General features: G+C 41.9%; 2 protein-coding genes across 2 annotated transcripts; both read left to right on the forward strand.

Moving 5' to 3' along the window:
- Positions 1–4,968: 4,968 nt before the first annotated feature.
- vgll4l (vestigial like 4 like) lies at positions 4,969–9,050 on the forward strand. Its single transcript, XM_035164995.1, has 5 exons — positions 4,969–5,174; positions 6,974–7,097; positions 7,208–7,448; positions 8,034–8,115; positions 8,249–9,050. The coding sequence occupies exons 1-5, from the start codon at positions 5,063–5,065 to the stop codon at positions 8,548–8,550; spliced, it is 861 nt and encodes a 286-aa protein (XP_035020886.1). The 5' UTR covers positions 4,969–5,062; the 3' UTR covers positions 8,551–9,050.
- A 4,208-nt stretch (positions 9,051–13,258) lies between these two features.
- slc20a1a (solute carrier family 20 member 1a) lies at positions 13,259–18,820 on the forward strand. Its single transcript, XM_035164977.2, has 11 exons — positions 13,259–13,465; positions 14,413–15,007; positions 15,090–15,230; positions 15,326–15,411; positions 15,587–15,683; positions 16,736–16,855; positions 17,051–17,260; positions 17,347–17,818; positions 17,899–18,084; positions 18,175–18,259; positions 18,343–18,820. The coding sequence occupies exons 2-11, from the start codon at positions 14,656–14,658 to the stop codon at positions 18,496–18,498; spliced, it is 1,905 nt and encodes a 634-aa protein (XP_035020868.2). The 5' UTR covers positions 13,259–13,465; positions 14,413–14,655; the 3' UTR covers positions 18,499–18,820.
- Positions 18,821–19,212: the final 392 nt, after the last annotated feature.

Consider the following 19,212-nt stretch of genomic DNA (forward strand, 5'->3'; position numbering starts at 1 on the left):
ATTATTATCAATATGCGTATAATTATTGCCATTATTAGCAGAGAGCACTTGATTCTGAACCCCTATGATATTCTGTCCTCAATTATGCTTTTTTCAGATGTAAAGTTACATTTACAAATAGCTGGAACCAGTTTCTACAATGTGCATATTTGTGGCTTTTGTCTCTTTTATAAACCATTTCAAATTGATTTTTCAGGTTTTGTACATGTTTGGCAGAAGAAAATATATTTAAATCCGTAATCTTGGTAATGGGGATTATTGTTAGCATTTCTTTTTTTTATTTTATTTTATTCTACTCCATTAATTATTAATAAAAATATAATTTAAAATGACCACATGAAATTAAAATAAGCTCCAGCCCTGAATCAAAGTATCTCAAAGACCTCAGATAGCCTGCCACTGTTATTGTGATACAGGCCATCTGAGGACACGGGGCTGACTTCCTGTGGTGCCCAGTGTGTGTCTCTGGCTTGACGCCGCTCCGTGTGTGGATCTGAGGATGTGAGGTGGTGCTGATGAGAGCAGGGCGACAGAGGCGCTGCTCCCTGTCAGACATTAGCCTGCTGTGGACACCTCCGGCTGCTCATGAGTGTGGATGTGATGCTGCACCCCCCGCTGTGTCCTATAATTCCGCAGTGCTACACTCTGTTTGTCTCCCAGCGGTGATACTTTCCATCAATACAGACTGTGTGGGCTACGCCATCTGCTGGTGATGTACGACCCTGCAGAGACACAGATCAACATGGACCCCCTGGGGGGCTCAGGCTCCCCCCCTGGAAACACACTGATAGTAACTGAGCTGTTTTCGTAATGGACACACACACATATCTGAGCAGATCCGGGCTGCTATTATTAATCACTTAAAAACAGGTCATAGTATTCAAAAGTAGTTTTGGTCCGATAAGAATTCCCGTTTTTTCCTCCAGCACTTTTTGTAAGATGTTTTCTTGAGACTCATACAGTTTCTTCCATATGCCTCATTTTAAAATCGTTATGGCATGCAGTCACAACATATTTTGAACAGGAAACTTATATTCAACCCTGTTGTGCATAATGTTCTTGGATAAACACCGAAACACCTAAGGCGGGAAACGGATCAGCATCGATACATAACTCTAAGAATCACATCCCCGAGGCGAATAAGGAGGAATCGGTTCAAACTCTGAAGTCATTTTATTAGCAATTTTGACTTCTACGGCTTATAATATGTTTACAGAGTAGATCAACATATTATACCTCTGTAATCCTTAAGATGTTTCCTCACCACACCAGAAGAAATATGGAGATATCATACTCAGAGGAAACATGACACAGCTTTAAGGGTTCTTTGTGCCAAAAAAAGACAATTCTGCCTGAATTTGATGATCTGGGACAGGTCACTTTGTAATGTGGGACACTAGAATTAGGTTTTTAAAGAGCCTAAATCGCCTTGATGTATGCATGCCGATATTACAAATGTCTAAAAAGCATTATGAAAAACTGAATAAGAAAATAAAGTTAAAAAAAATATATTATTATAAAGTCATATTAAAGGGGACATAGCATGCCCATTTTACCACAAGTTGATATGGTTCCTTGGGGTCTTAATGAAATGTCTGTAACATACTTTGGTCAAAATACCACAAGGATCATATAAAACAGCACCCTTTTTACCCTGTATAAAACAGCCCTCCACAGAGTGACCTGTTTTGAGTGCTGTTCCTTTAAATGCTAATGAGCCAGCTCCCCCTCGCCCCCCCGCTCCCACTACCTCGCAGCCTCAGTGTAAACCCAGGAAGTAACGAGTGTGGGGGACGGGGAGTGGGCCAAGACCATGTAGGGAGACTTCCCAGTTTCCTTTGACTTCACGACACAATACCCAGGAAGGCGCCAATCCAATTCGGCTCAAGCATGACGTTTCTGACTTAGAGGAACTATGACAAAGCGCGCAGTGTTTTTCCCCAAGTTTTTAGGTTGGTAGACATGCCAGATACCCACATTAACCTGTAGAAGCACCAACAAAGTGGAATTTGCATCTATGTCCCCTTTAACATGTAAAGGTCAGTTTAAACAGACAGGGACAGACTGTATTTACCATTAAATCCTGTCTGACAACTGCAGGTCATGTGCTACATCTCTTTAGTTTATCTTTTTCTTTACTAAATTAATTTCACCCCCATTAAGAGAACTCAAATGATTTAAAACACATTTTAAACAACTTAATACATATTTTGTTGCTTGAATCATCACAAACATAATTTGATAACAATTAGGATCATTGTCTTATTTAAAACAGATTCATATCCTTAACAACACAATCTTATGTCATTGACCTTGACATGCAATTCCAAGGAGGAGCTTCTGATTGACACTTTCCCCGCCCCTTTCTGTGACATCACCCCCATGAAGTCAAGTGATTTCAGTCACATGCTAAACCTGTAGTAAAACCCTGTTGACTCGATTTAGTTGGAACAGGAATAAACAGACTGGAGCTTTGGTGTCCCACATTTCCCAATAACCCACGAAGCTTAGAAATTGAGACTTCAAGAGTGAGAGATGAAGAGATAAAGTAAAATATGTAAATGGGGGATATATGAGGCCATTCATTCATTAAGTAAATAACACAAACTGAGATTAACAGAGACTCTAAAAGGACAGAGAGTTAGATTTACAAACAAGCACATATTCAGAGCAGAGGAGGAGGTCATACACACACACACACACACACACACACACACACACACACACACACACACACACACACACACACACACACACACGTTTGTACATCTAGAGAGGAGACTCATTGGCTTACCCTAACCCAAACCCTAACCTAAATCTAATTCTAACACTAAAACCAAGTCTAAACCCTAAATCACAAATCACAAATGTGATTTATGATTTAACAATCCAGCTGATGGCATCTAATTATTAATGCAGGATAGTTACACCAAGGTCATATTAATCAGGGTTATATTCATCTTTGTTTTCTTTTCATAAATGTTTATAGCTGAATATCAATGTTCAGTTTGAGCTGCTCTCCACTTCACATGACGTATTCATGGTGGCAGTATATACACGTCTTCTTCTACAGAGACGACTACCAACATACACTTTCTTATGTAAAATGGGAGTAAAGCCAATCGGTTGTGGATTTGGATAGAGAATAGTACTATTCACTCTGTGTTGAAAACAAATTCAATAGTTGTATAGTAATATGAAAAATATGCTAATATTACAAATTATATCAAATTATGGTTATTCAAACTACAAAATGTTTCAGTGTAATCACAATCATGTGTCTTTCTTAAGTGATTTTTAGCATAGTAATAGTTAACAAAGTAACCAGAGAGAATCCGTCCTTGGCTGTGTGACGTGTGGACAAATTGTGGACGGTAAAATGTTACAAAACTAGATTCCATTAATTTTACGGCCAGGTTCTTCACATTTTAGAATGTTGACAATGAACCTGTCAGTGAGAAAACATGTTTATTCCGAGAAGTATAAATTTAGCACTCCTTTTCTACCCTTGATTTTTTTTATCCATACACAGTAGTAGGCCCACAGTGCCTTGTAGGAATTGAAGCATTGCAATTACAGTAAAGAGCTTAGGGAGGCAGTGTTGAGCTTAAATTAAGCCAAAATAATATTATCACATTTACAACTTTTATGACCTTTATATGTGAAACTGTTTGTAAACCAGTATTCTTCCCCCTAAATGGACGGAAACAGGCAAATAACAATAAACTGTGTTTCGACCCAAAATACCCAGTATATGCCCAATATATGCCCAGTATGTAACCAGTATACACCCTAAAGGCGTCTCCTGTTATACTGAAATAAATAACCTGTATGATTTACTTGATGAAATCCTCATAACAATTTGGACAAGTACTTTTTAGGTAAATGTTACTGCTGTAATATCAAGTACAACTCACATGCCAGTATCAAACTAAATAAAAAAAACTTTTCACTAAGCTTAACATCTCTGAAAATGTTGAGTAAAGTTACTTAAGTATATTATATATTAAGTTGTAATTATCTAAATTGATTAAGTCATACAACACTTTTCTTAACAATGTTACAATGAAAAGACAATGAGAATGAAACAATGGAACATGAACAGAGAAAATACAACAATAAAATGGGTGAATTATAAAATTAAAGAACTAGTCAGGGTAAATGAGAGCCTATGCCAATAATTTCCTGAAATCTTTCATAAAAAGTAAATTTTTAAAAAGGGGTTGAAACCAGCTGATGACATTAGAGCCGCACAGGGGATCATTTCTCTTGATGCCCACTGTGCCAGCATATCTGAAAACTCCCCATGACATTTCCAGCAGTGCCAGTGTCACACAGGACCTGAATCTGCGGCCTCTGAGGACAGACTCCTCGGTATGCTCAGGAGAGATTGTTCTCATGGCAGCCGCGTTTTTCAGGACTTAGGAGTCTTTGTCTGGCCATCAACAAAAGCCCTTGGATTACTGGCAAGGCAGGCTGCACAGTGCAGCTGCGTGCGTGTACAGGCAGGTCAGAGGAATGACTGGAGCTCCGGTGGGCTAAGCAGCTCGGAAAAATGCAGTTTGGTGAGATTGCACGATCAGGGGGGAGAGGAGGGGAGGAGAGGGGAGAGTAGGGGGACAGGTGCTGAAAGCATGGAGGGAAGCTAAATGAACACTTAAAAACACCCTAAAAACTGTGTGAAATGACGTGACCTGTGTGTTTTTTTACCATATCTACTACAGAATAAGATATTGATTAAAGCAAAAGCTTCCACAATCACACATTGAATTCTCTGATCCCACTTTCCACTACACACGCACACACACACACAGGCCTACCTGTACCTGAGAAGCACATTCCACTTTGCAGGTCAACAACAACACAGAGGGATTTCGGGGAGTTTTGATTGGCTCCCACGGCAGCCAATCTGAACGCAGGGAGGCGGTCACAGGGAAGCCACTGCACCTATCTGCACTCACCTGAGACTTTACCTGGCGGAGGTCAGAGCCAGCCTCTCATTACCTTTCCAATTCAATCCATTACTGAGGCGCATTGTGTCCCAGCAGCAGCCAAGGCGTGTATGTGTGTGTTTGGCTCCAAAGACTCAAGACAAAGACCAGGAATCATGGCCGTGGCGAATTTCCACTACATCACTCGGATGAGCAGTGGCTTCAAGGTCTACATTTTAGAGGGTAAGTCCAGTAATGACTTTTCTTTTATTGCCTCATGTTGCTTCATGACTGTGGATACTTGTACTTGTTCTGTAGATCAGTGGGATTAAGTCCCTACTATTAATATTATCTCACAACATTTGGTTGTTAGTGATATATATGAGTAATGTAGGTATTTTTGTACCATTCTTTCAATTATAAGTTTTTGCTTGTCTATTTCTATGTAAGTACACTCAGAGGCATGTAAAAGTGGAGTAAAATACACTTGAACGTGTACACACACTTGGCTAAATAAGCCAATTCTGATCCTGATTAAACTATTGGTGTTCATTTGAGTGACATTTCCTTTTGTTCTATGAAATCTATGATTATACAGTTAGAAATATATAGAATCAGGCAACAGTAACAGAAGATATACTTAAACAATAATGTTCAACTTTTAAAATATATAATAACAATCGTGAATATCTTCACCTCCGTCATAAAGACAAGATAAGTATATATGAGGACATTAACTCAGCATTAAGGCCTCTCTAGTCATACTTCTGGCTGCTCAAGACTAAATTGTGATTCTATAAGTTGTGTTGTGTCTTATTACTAGGCTGTGTTTCTGTTCCATGTCTTGTAAATTAAGACTAAACGCAGCAAAGCAGAAGGTCAGGCTGCGTATTCACTCTTCTAATAAGGAAGAAATATCTACGCCTGAGGCATTAGAAAATCAGCATAGGTGTGGTTATAACACCCCCTCCCCTCCTCAGTGGCACCCTGTGAGAAGGAGCAGCACACAGGTGTTGAACTGTTGTACTGCTGTGTTTGGCAGTAAGGAAATGTGTATTGGAGCGAGCAGCTAAAGACACCATTGGCAACTTTTTTATTTGTTTTACAATTCACAGTTGATCACCCACTGTTTCAGCTCACTAAAGTGGGAGGTGTCGGTGTGAGGAGATGTTATCCAGCATTGAATGGCCGATTTGAATTTGAATGACTCCTCAAATCAATGTGGATTCTCAAGTGTGAACTGAGCATACAGTCCGAACAATGCTGCTGCCATTACCCCTCCAGACAGTGCTCTGTGTTTGGACTGTATGCATGACTGTTTTGAACATGTGTGTGTGTTGACGTGAGGCGGAGGCCACAACTGGTTTGGATTATTCCTACTGTTGTGCGTAGAAAGTGAAAGCCCAACATGTACAAAAAAAACTGTGCTCGTGAGACCAACTTCGTGGCCTAGATTGTAAACGCATATGTCACTCATCCAGCCCAGCGCTGACATCACCAGCTTCTTTTTGATGTGTTTCAACTTGTGCAATTGGAAAAAAAATCCACAGTGTGTCTTTGTGTGTTCACCTCGATGGACCTTTCACAGACGGGTGCCGCCCAAATCAGGGTCATCTGTGAGCTTAAAGCCATTAGACGCGCTGCATCTCATGATAACAATACGACTGTGCCCATTCGTCCATGTGATAGGGCTGAATGCCAACATTATGCAGAAAAACAACGTTTACCGTTAGCAGTGAATCAGCTGTGCTGCTTTGTAACCTTCACTGATCAGGTAAATCAAGTTCTACGGCTTAACGGAGTTTACAATTAACGGTGACAAAAAAAAATATTTTCCCATGAAAAGCAGTCATGCAAGTTGATGTCCTGGATCAAAACAAGCAGTTGCTCATCACTGAGTGACAAACACCGTCATCAATATAGTAAATTCATCAGTTCCAGTAAATGACTGGTTTAAAAAAAAAAAAAAAAGTTCTACCTGTGGTAATGATTGTGTTTTTATGCATCTTGTTCTAATCCTGCACTTTCCTTGTGTTTATTAGGTCAGCCCCACCTTAGAAGTGAAGACAGGTACAGACACATGACAAATGACCGGGTTCGAGGCCCAACAGTGTATCCAGTCAAACGCAAGCGCAGCCATGAGAGAGGTCTCACACTGGAGGAAAGGTCGGTGAATGTGGCTAATTTCGGATAATATTCCAAAACTGAAAATAATGCTGATCACACACAATTTCTGTCATTGGGGTCTGACCTTTTCTGATGATCTACTTTTCCAGGCGGGAGAGAGTGCTCAGCAGAAACAGTGGCAAAGTGGCCCAGAGGGCAGCACCAGCACCGGCCGTGTTCAACAGCCCACAGAGCCCCACATCCACCTGGAGTCCGACGCCCAGCCCCCTGCCCGCTCACATGTACTACGCCCCCATCATGGACGAACCTCTCGCCCTCATCAAGAAACCAAGAAAAGACCCAGAAAATACGGAGGAGAAGTCTCAAAGCAGCGCCGCCACTCAAATCCAGGTAATCCGTCGGGAAAATCTGTGTCTGCTTGTGTCCTCAAAAACATCCACTGTGATATTTCTCAGGGAAAAAGGATGTCTGGTCTGTCAGGGCCTGTGAAGAGTGGGTTTTACTGTATGACCCTTTGTGTAGCTGCAGGCTACCCACAGCAGTGGTACATCTCCCCAATCTGCAGTCAGTGAATCCATAACTCCACAGTCATTCCACTTCCCAGTGGCGGGCACGCAGGCCTCAGCTTGTCCGAGCTATGCAATCCAGCCAGATTCATGGAGAAAATGTGAGCAATGGAGGGAAGAATGTCATCAACAAGACCAAACAGACAGCTCTCTCTTTGACCTGTTTATGCCGCCACACTGGGAGTGATCTCACCCTCATGGCCAAATCCAACCAGTTGAATTGGTTTTCAAAATCATTTTCCCATTCGTTTTCTAACTGAACTTGGTGTGTTGTTTTTCCTGTACGTGCACAGTCAGGTTTAGCAAGCCAAGTTTGTGGGATGAAAAGGAAACAAAGAAAATGTGTTTTTTTCCTCTGATTAGATAATAATGTGATTAATAACCCATCTCTTTTATTTTGTCTTACCAGATGCGTCCCTCTGTGATCACTTGTGTGTCCTCATTAAGAAACCCCTCCAGCAGATCTGAGGTCCACAGGAGCCACACATCAGGTCAGTCTCACGCTCTTTCGAAAGAGCTCCTTCTCCAGACAGTCACTCCCTCATCGTCACACACATCCACTCACTTTCACTGACTCACTGAGGCGTGTGTTTGACGCTCTGTCGTTTATCCTCTCTTTTCCAGTTGTTTCCAAGAGCAGCTACGATCACGGGGTCGAGGAGCATTTCCAGAGGAGCCTCGGCATGAACTACCAGAAGGCCCGCTCCCAGCAGCTCTCCATCAGCGTGTCCGTCGACGACCACTTCGCCAAGGCCTTGGGAGACAAGTGGCTGCAGATCAAATCCAAGTCTTCCTCCTGTTCCTCCACACCTCCCAGCAGTCCGAGTGTCACCCACTCCCCAGCCCACAGCCACAGCCCCAATCAGTCCCACAAAGAGTCCGCCAGCGGCTCGTCGCCAACCTCCAGCCACTGGTCCGTCAATTAGAGCAAATATGGCCCATGACACTGGGAGGAAAGTGGACTTTCAACATTTCACTGCGTGCAGCTCTGCTTCTCGAGCAATGGAAAAGCCCGTGCTAGTGTAGAGAGGGCAGGCTAACAGATGCAGGGGCGCTAGTGCAACCTTGGGCCTGTGTGTCCAAAAGCTTAAGACACTCTGACACGGACAAATGTAGCATGAAACCTTTTTGTTTTGTTACATTTTGATCCTCTGCTTGTCGATAGCGTCTCAATTCCTGAGATACTGTAGATGGTGATGTGGGGTGATTGAGAAATCAGCCAAATAATCCTTTACATTTCTTTGTGTCATTCTTTAAATGCCACAGTTTCATTGTATTATATTTATATTCTGATACACGTGGGCTCCTTATAGTCTCAATGACTAACGCTTAAATGACCTATCTGCTGTATAATATTATGATTGTAAGCTGTACATAAAGCAAAGACCTTTTAAAAGACCTTAAACAATAAAAATCTCCAAAATCATTTTATGTTTTTGTCATTCGTAAAAACCATATGTGTACAGTGTCGTCTGACAAAGCTGTCAAGAGACACATTCGAAAACGAGAGAGAAAACTTTATTATCTTTGTAAGAATTATTCACAAAACACATACACTTTGTTCAGAACTAGGCTCGTGGTGCACCAGACAGAATTTGAGCAGTGACTCAGTGTGTGTCTACAAAACGTCCGGCGCAGACACTGCATTTTACACAGAGTTGTTAAGGGAAAATTTAATGGATGCATGAGTAACGCGTTCGGGACTTTTTCCCGTATACGTTTGAGGGAATGCGAGGCTGCGTGTCCCAGCAGGCACCAGGCCGGCCTTGTGCTCTGACATTCCTGTCTCCTGAGAATATGACTCTGTAAGATCCTACAGATCCAGTTTGGCAAGGCATAGGAGGGGGGAAGTGGGGAAGGAAGGGTTGGGCCACCATACGAGCGAGCATGAGAACCAGCCATGCTCTTCAGTTACTTATTTACAAGTTCAGTCTTGTCTAACTCAAAAATATGATGTGCGAAATATTTTGGGGATTTCAAAACTTTCAAAGTACAGAGTTTGTCAAATAAGTGGTGAACTGCCTGAATGTTCTGACAAGCTCAACTTCTTTGGAGGACAGTTGGAAGACATCGAGGGTGAGAATTAGGCAAATAAAGTGGTTTTTGCATTAAAAATAATCAAGGGAAAGCATTAAAAATGATAAACTAATGTCAGTGGATGGTTTGAGATGAGAGGAAACCTCTCACATTCCACTGTAAAGTTACACGAAGTTCATATGAAATGCATGTTGCAGCAAACCCATATATATAAAAGCAAAAAGGGATCAAACTAGTGATTATTAATGTTTCCCTGATTAAACGGTATTTCCACATGGAGTGTATTTACTGGCATGTGTAACCTGAAGAGGGACATTGGGGCCACCTAGAGGCCGTTACAGATTAATGGTCCCATATAAAGCACAACAACTAAAAGCTCGGGTCCGAAGGTGAACTTGGTAAAAATAAATACATTTGTATTTTGGACTGAGAAACCATAGGAAACAAAGACAGAGAGAGAAAGGGAGCGAAAATACCAGAAGGAGACGACAACAGGTACATTCACAAGCTTTGAATTCCACTTCATATATTGTGTGTTTTTCTTCCAGCATGTTAAAAGTCGTTTGTTGGAGCTAATCAAAATATTTTCTGATAATTATATGAGGAGTCTATATTAAATATTATTTAGCACCAGATAAAGTTAGAAAGTGTTTATATATACACTTTGTATTTGACATGTAATATGTAAGTTTACTGTTTAAGGCAATAAAACGTGCTCAGCTCTTGTGCATACGTTTTAAATACCAGTTGGAATATGCGGTTCACAACATAACCATGAGAATGTGAAGAGGAAGAATTCTCATGCTGCTCAAAAACAAGTGCTCGCTGTCGTTTGAGACAACAGTTAATTACAATTCACGAATACCTCAAATGCAACACAAAACAACATTTAACTCGGCTTTACTGTAGCAGTAGTAATTAAGTTTTGCATCACAAACAGAGGATTGGCCGAGCCCTCTGGGAAAGTGAATGTCCCTTTGTCTCTTGTGTCGAAAGTAAAGTCACTGTCAACACACGAAATGGCATTTAGTAAATAATCAAAAGTACAGTTCTAAGCTCATGAATGACTGTGTTGACAGACTGTGTTGACTGGTTGTGACGGGCTCCGAAATCGAACGCACTGTTCCCGAGCCCATACGCCGCAGGTCAGTGAGGCCCTGCTCCTATTGGTTTGGTCCCAAGTCCTCCGGTACGGCTCAAGTTACCAGGACTGCTACGCTACCGCCTGTCTATCAGGCAGGTTTTCCGGTTTCTCAAGAATTAGCTCCTATGTAGCAAGAATATGGTGCAACTGTGCAGGGTGAGCAAGAATGTGTATCTTACGTCAGCTGGAAAAATTATTGAGAAAAAATTACTTGCCTTTTATATTTGCACATGGAGCTGGGAGATACGCAATTTTGTTCTGCCATGCACTTCTTGTTGTTTGGTCTGAATGACAATAAAGTTCACTTGGACTAGTTAGAATAAAAGGGGCCTTATTGTTATGCGGAGGTAGACGCCTGACTAATGATGAGAAGGATTTGGCCATTTTAGTAGATTATGATGATCAACTTGGTTTTATTCAGCACAGCAAGCAAAGTACAACTTCTTACAAAAATGTCCCAAAAATTACTGGATTGTATCTGTAATAATTCATGAACATTGAATGCAAAAATGTAAATACATTTTATCGTATTGTATCACATTGTATCGTATCGTGCTGCGTCGTATTGCATTGAAGAAATAGTATCAAATGTCTTTAATAAATGAATTTGAATTATCACGTGAAAAGGAGTTAATAATCAACAGGGCAGCACCTCCCTTATGTAAAAAAATATCAGTGTCACCATCTATGTTCAAAGAAAAATGTTCCACAGTAGCACTGCAACATTTCTTCAACTAGAACTACCAGCTCATAGTCGTACGCCTCCGCAAACGACTCAAGCTGCAGTTTACACCCATGACTGTCTGGTAGTGTATAACATATATAATGTTAGACTTTTCAGGATATTCATATAATTCCTTATTAAGTGAATTATTAAATTGCATAATAAGTTTATGAATTCTTGAGTTATGCCCTGTGAGGTCACACTGACAAGAGCATTCGTCCTTGAGTATTCATACCAGATGTACAGAAAATCTCCACAAGGCGTTCCTGATATACCGCGTTGACAAAATGTAAGGTCACCGTGACCTTTGACCTCTACGATCAGATCAGTTCATCTTTGAATCCCGTCGAACATTTCTGCCAAAACGGCAGAAATGTTCGCCCTCAAGGTGAAAGATGTTGTATTCGCGAGGCCACAAACGTGTCTTACAAGGTCACAGTGACTTTGACCTTTGACTTCAGTTCATTAAATTCAAAAGAAACTCTACTATCATTCAAGTTGAAAGTGCATTTAGCCCCTGGTTAATGAGCCTTATGTGTCTATGTGTATGTGACTCACTTAACATGATCTGACTTGTGTTGGATCACGCTGCTGTGGTTACATGTATGTGTCTGCATGGGCCTGGCACGCATCCACTCAGAGTACAAGGCAGATTGTTGATCCTCTTGATGATGGCTGCTTCTTCCACCGTTCACATTTCACTTGAACCTGTCACATGCTTTTGGAGAGGTCAAAATATTCTGGCGCTTGTGCAGATTGTCCAAAAGACATCATTATCCAGCAGGCTCCAAATAAATGAGTAATGCAGAGGAACTTATCAGCAGATCTGGAGGCACTGTAGCATTTCCGAGACGACTCAGTTCTGCTGACGCTGAAGGCTGCATGACACTCCAGTGGAGTTTCTCTGGAAAGTGACTACACATGGGGAATAACAGGTTGATCAGTAACGCGATTTGAGGGTGTTCACGTTCTGCTCGGCCGCACTTGCTTAATGAGCTACACACTCCATAGGTGACTCGCCATAGTTTCAGCTTTAGTGCAGTGTGAGCATATTGTGTCCGAACTAATTTGATTTATTTATTCATCAAGTTGTGGCAGAAATTATTTAACATTAATATGTTTAAATATACAAAGAGACGAACCAACAATAAGAGTATTGTCATTCAGGCTATATTGGACAATACACTCTTCTCTTAGCATTAGGGTGCATGAAATATTGCGTTTGGCCACTAGATAGCACTAGAGTAAAGGCCATATTTTTTATTCAAATAAAAATATCATTGAGGGGTCTTTGTTTAACACAGAGCTCCTCAGTAATAGATGTTGATCATTGTTTTTCCTGTTTGTAGATATTCATAGTCAAACTATACATAGTATCCAGGAATATAACACTGATTATGTAACAATAATAAAACCTTGATTACAATAAACACACCAAGTCCTGAAATATTTCTCATGTTTCTTCAGTAAACAGAACCCTAACCCAGAAAGTTATATTTTGACAAAACAATAGATATTTGTGCTTCTCCATGGTGACTAAAAAACATCATTTGAGGATTTGGGGTTCATCTACTGTAAAGCAACATAATCCCAGACAACCGTAATTATTTTCCCCCTCTGTCAACACATGAGCTAAACATTAGCTTTAGGCAGTGGTGGTCTCATGACCGGTCTGCAGAGGCGTGTTCTCACCCGGCTTGTTATATAAATCAACCAGTACTAAGGCTGGACTCCACACGGTGCAGGCTACTGGACTCCCAGTCTCCTCTGACTGACAGCTGCTGGTATCATCCTATCTCTCTCTCTCTCTCTCGCTCTCTCTCTCTCTCTCTCTCACACACACACACACACACACACACACACACTTGACGGCTGCTGCTGCTCCTGGTTCACAGTCTGACTGCAGGACACACACACTCTCCCTCTGGTCTCACACGTGAGTATATTTTCTCTGTCTTTGTTTCACCTTTGTTCCTTTTGTTGTGTTGTCACTCCTCAATCTGAATTATGCAAGAGCAGCTAAGCAGATTAACGTGCCGTTATTTTCTATACTGATGCTGAATTGGCCCACACTGACTTAACTGCTGACTGTCCATAATAGGCCTCTTATTCACAGCTCTAAAGCGCCTTTTTGAAGCCCTACGTGGATTTATTTGTGATTTTCACCATGTTACTGGAAGTTTAGAGGCTTTTTTATTATTCTGTAACTCTCTGTGTGCACCAGATGCATGTTGAGTGAAAGTATAACTCAGACACATAAGACAAGGCTTTAAGACATAAGAATCAAGTGGAAGATTATACTGTTTAAGTATTACCTATCACTGGTGTAAAATCTTAGGAAATCCTATTAAAATACTGCAGGAGATTAAGCACTTAAAAGTGTGGTGAAGTTACTGTGAAGTCTACAGCTTAAATCCAATATGAGTATGTTATAATCACACATTTAACACCTCGTAGACTGTATTTCTTATTTGGGGCATGCTGACATTTGTAACACCTGTAAACAAGTGATGGAAAGTATATAGAATCTTCTTCCTGTTTCTGTAGTTAGAACTCATTTAATGATTGGACCAAAAAGAAGAACTACTACAGCTCCTTAGTTCAGACCCTGACTCCATCTCATGTCATGATTAACTCCACAGCCTCCTGTTGAGACAGATGACTCCACAGCTACAGCAATTCTCTGCCAGACTGTAGCTCACAGCAGTAATGATGTAAAACTGATATAAAACACTTCATCATCTGAACTTCCCTCTGCCACCGCTCAATAAATCATCAGCTGTTTGTTCCTGTCAGTTAGTTTTTGTGTGACTGAACTTTGCCCTTTTTGTTGTGGACCAGTGTATGAGGAATATTAACCAGTAACTCACTTTGTTTCCACAGTGTGTATCCTCAGAGGCTCCCTGTCACAATGGATCCCTCCCTTATCTCTATGATTTTTCATTTTATGATGAAGCCTGCAGACAGACCCCGTATACCTAGCTAGCAATAGATTTTAATTTCCTCCCATAAGCTCTTTGAGACGTGGACTAAGGGGTTATTTAATCCTCTTTCTGGTCAAAATTTAATTACAACCTCATAGGTCGCCCATTAATTTGAAACCGGTTTAATTAAATTAAACTATAAATGATGGATACAACTACACTAGCAACCCTGGCTGCTGCCGCCACTGTGGCTGTGGCCACGCAGACGGACATGTCAGGCTACCTGTGGCTCGTGGTGGTGGGCTTCATCATCGCCTTCATCCTGGCTTTCTCCGTGGGGGCAAACGACGTGGCCAACTCCTTTGGTACGGCGGTGGGCTCTGGGGTGGTCACCCTGCGCCAGGCCTGCATCCTGGCCAGTATCTTTGAGACGGTGGGCTCAGTGCTGCTGGGGGCCAAAGTCAGCGAAACCATCCGGAATGGCATCATTGATGTGCAGATGTACAACGGCTCAGAGCATGTCCTGATGGCGGGATCTATAAGTGCAATGTTTGGTAAGCTGTATGTAAGATATAAATTCTATCAGTGCATTTTTAGGTTGTGAGCTCAGGCCTCCATCATGTTTTTGTACCACAGGCTCTGCTGTGTGGCAGCTGGCTGCTTCGTTCCTGAAGCTCCCCATTTCTGGAACCCACTGTATTGTTGGAGCTACAATTGGCTTCTCCATGGTGGCCAGAGGTCACCAAGGGGTCAAATGGATGGAGTTACTGCGCATTGGTGAATATATTTGTTTTCCCGACCACAATTATGTGTTGAATCTGAAATAGGAGTGAGGCTAAAATCGAATAAATGTCTTTTGCTCCTATCCAAAGTGTCGTCCTGGTTCCTGTCACCTGTGCTGTCAGGCATCATGTCGGGAATTCTCTTCTACTTCATTCGCAGATTCATTCTGAATAAGGTGAGATATTTCTATCCAGTTTACATGGTTAATAATTGTACAGCAGTTTGAAGTTACAGTCGCTAAAAGATGTATTCAGATCCAGTAGCCAACCAAAGTATGAAAATACTCTAGTACAAGATGAGAAAATGTTGAAAAAATGATCTATTGATTGGATGAAAACTGATTTCTCCAGGCCGACCCTGTACCAAACGGCCTCAGAGCTCTCCCCGTCTTCTACGCCATCACCATGGGCATCAACCTGTTCTCCATCATGTTTACAGGAGCACCAAGTGAGTATGACGTCCACTCACCCAAGGTTCACTGCACTTACACAGCAGCTGCTGAAATCCCTGGAGCAACATGAGGTTGAGAGTTGATGATCACAGTCTTCTTAGGACAAAAGTAGGTGGAGAAAAAAAGTGAGGAAAACGTTTCATAAATGTTTCAAATCACTCTCAGGCATTTTGAGCTAAAATAATTTTTCCTCTGGAAGTCATTTCTTGTATTGTGATTCAAACCAAATCTTAAAAGGACCACGGAGACAATAATTTAAAAACAAGATTAAAGCAAAAGCAACAGGAATAAAAGCTGAATAAGAACATGAGCAGCCGTGAACTTATGGAGAAGTGAACTGGCCTGGGCCCTTCACTGAAGGCTGCAGGCGTGTGGGTCAACGAATATAACGCACCTTAACTCCTGCTACGCAAAATTACAGCGTAGCCGAGAGTGCACTGTTCACGCCGATACTGCACCCAGCATTTTATTTCTTAATCCAGAGATTTGTTTGTGGTTTAACGGCTGTTGTCCACAAGACCAATCAGGTAAGCTGTATCTGCAAGGCGGCAATTTAATACTGTCGTGGTAACCTGAGTTACCTGAATTCTGGCAGTTACAGCACTTTAGCTATTCTGTGAAGGAATAAAAGAAAAGTGAAATATTAAACGTGTGCTGAACACCGTGTATTGTGAGTGTTTCATCATTATGCTGCAAGACTGGTCTGTTTCTCACTTTCTGATTGGTCTCTCTCACTGATACTGTTATCTGCATGAACATATTGAGACACAGAATGCAGACATTGTGGTTTGAAAATGGTAAAGATATTGAAAAGTTGTCGTATTTTTATTTTCTCCATTTGGAATTATAAAATGATACATATTAGTTGTTGCTGTGCTTCTAAACTAAGCCAACGTGTAAATGAATGCATTAGTCATGACATTTTCTCTCTCTCACTGGAAAAGGACCAGATGGACGTTCTGATGAATAAATGAAAGAAGCAGTTCAGTTTCTGTTTGTCCTTATCCCAGACACAGTTCTGTCTCATGTCCCTATCTTGTGTGCGCAGTGCTGGGTTTTGACAAAGTACCATGGTGGGGCACACTGTGCATTTCGCTGGGCTGTGCCTGTGTCACTGCTTTGTTCGTTTGGTTTGTCGTCTGTCCACGCCTCAAGAAGAAAATCAAACGTGAGTAAATCTTATACTTATATACAGACATTCACAAATATTACTTGGTTGATATATTTTGGAGTCCAAAATTTTGCGTAGCTAAAATTTTTTGTTGCGATAGGATTTTTGGGAGTTTAACTTGCACAAACCAGCTGGTATAAGCCCCGTCTACCATGTGACAAACTCGCTCACTATTATTATCATGTACTTCAGGAGAAATCGCTCCTGCTCCATGTCAAACTCCTCTAATGGAGAAGAACTCCTGCAAACCTGCACAAGCTGAGCAGCCGGCAATCCCACGCGAGCCTCAACCCCAGGCCCCCCCACCAGACACTCAAACGGTGGCGTTCAAACTTGGAGGTTCGGAGGAGACTGATCTGGACAACAACGACATGGAAACCAAAGACCTGGATCTCAGCGGTGGTGAGAAATGAATGTCTTGTTGTTATAGTCATGGAAGTATAATCACAAATAATTCAGATTGAATAGTAAACATATGATTTTCCAAGGTCTGAACGGCAACGTTGGCCCCATGATGATCACTGATCCTCACAGCGGCCGCTCTCACACCATCCACAAGGACTCGGGCCTGTACAAAGACCTGCTCCACAAGCTCCACGTGGCCAAAGTGGGTGACTGCATCGGTGACAGTGACACGGAGGAGCGGCCCATCAGGAGGAACAACAGCTACACCTCTTACACGATGGCCATTTACGGCATCCAAGGAGAGCCTAAGCACAAGGACCTCGACGGTGGGCTTCAGAGAAGACCCAGGGTGGACAGCTACAGCAGCTACACCTCAGCAGTGACTTGCGGGAGCACAGTGCAGGAAGGGAATGTGACCCAGGAGGCTGGCGTGGTCCCCGCTGAGGAGGAGGATGAGCTGGAGGTGGACCAACCGGCTGTCTCGCTGCTTTTCCAGTTCCTGCAGATCCTCACCGCGTGCTTTGGCTCCTTTGCTCACGGAGGGAATGATGTCAGGTAGGTGTCCGTTTTTAAAAACAATTTTATGTGAGTGATGATCATTCAGAAGATTCACATTTTGACATTTTCATCTGTAGCAATGCAATCGGCCCATTGGTGGCTCTGTGGCTGCTGTATGACAGCGGCTCTGTGGTGTCCAACACACCCACACCCATCTGGCTGCTTCTGTATGGAGGAGTGGGCATCTGCGCCGGTCTGTGGGTGTGGGGCCGCAGGGTGATCCAGACCATGGGCAAAGACCTTACCCCTATTACCCCCTCCAGGTATGCCACATGCATATATCCTATAACAGCCCAAAAAAAATCTGATACACATGATAGATAAAACAGGAATATTTCTTTCTTCCACTGTAGTGGGTTCAGCATCGAACTATCTTCAGCGATCACGGTCGTTGTGGCCTCCAACATTGGTCTTCCTATCAGCACAACGCATTGCAAGGTAAACATCAACCTGACAGAGACATGTCATAGTCAGAAGAGGGATCAGTATATTTATTTATATTGTATTTGTATTAAACCCAGGTGGGATCTGTGGTGGCCGTGGGATGGCTGCGCTCCAGGAAGTCCGTGGACTGGCGTCTGTTCAGGAACATCTTCATCGCCTGGTTTGTCACGGTTCCTATCTCGGGCCTGATCAGCGCTGCCATCATGGCTCTCTTCACATATGTTATCCTGTGAGTTCTCTCCCTGTCACTTCAGCTGGCCGAGCCGTGCTCCTCCGAAGGACCGATGAAACCCGCATGAATGAAGAGGTTCCATCTGGTCTCTGTCAGAGATGTATATTTTAGCATTCAAGGCCATTTCAAGGTCAAGCCAGTGAGATTATCTCATGAATGTTGCAGGATAAAATCCACTATCCAAAGTCTTTCATACTGTGTATCCCTTTGTACATTTGTATAAAAACTATATGTATTAAAAATCAAACAATTCAAATGACAGTTATGTTCTATGTTTATGTATTTGGATATAATAAAACAAGGCGCTGCTTGATTTGAAGAGATTTCAGTGTACTTTACTTATTAAACATTTTCCATTATATAAATGCATCTAAATATAAAGGGTCGATCCTGCATCACATCTGGGGCCACCACCATCGTCGTGAAGCCAATGATCAACAGTTGTGATTCAATAAGGTAAAGATCTTATTTCAGTGGTAATTGCCAAAAAAGATGAAAGAAAAAGAGATTGAATGAAGAGTGAAAACTGCTCATTGAATCGATTTTAATCTCATTCTAATCTCCCTGTCTGCCTGGTTTGCCTTTAAAAGTTCTTCTATCACAAGTACTGACGTCTTCATTGTGACATATCAGAATAAAACTGAGGAGTCACATTGTCATTTACACAGCAGAAATAAATCTAAAGTGCATTGTCTGATCAAACTGCCACTCAATA

Source organism: Hippoglossus stenolepis, chromosome 9 (genome assembly GCF_022539355.2).
Source record: "Hippoglossus stenolepis isolate QCI-W04-F060 chromosome 9, HSTE1.2, whole genome shotgun sequence".
NCBI lineage: Eukaryota > Metazoa > Chordata > Actinopteri > Pleuronectiformes > Pleuronectidae > Hippoglossus > Hippoglossus stenolepis.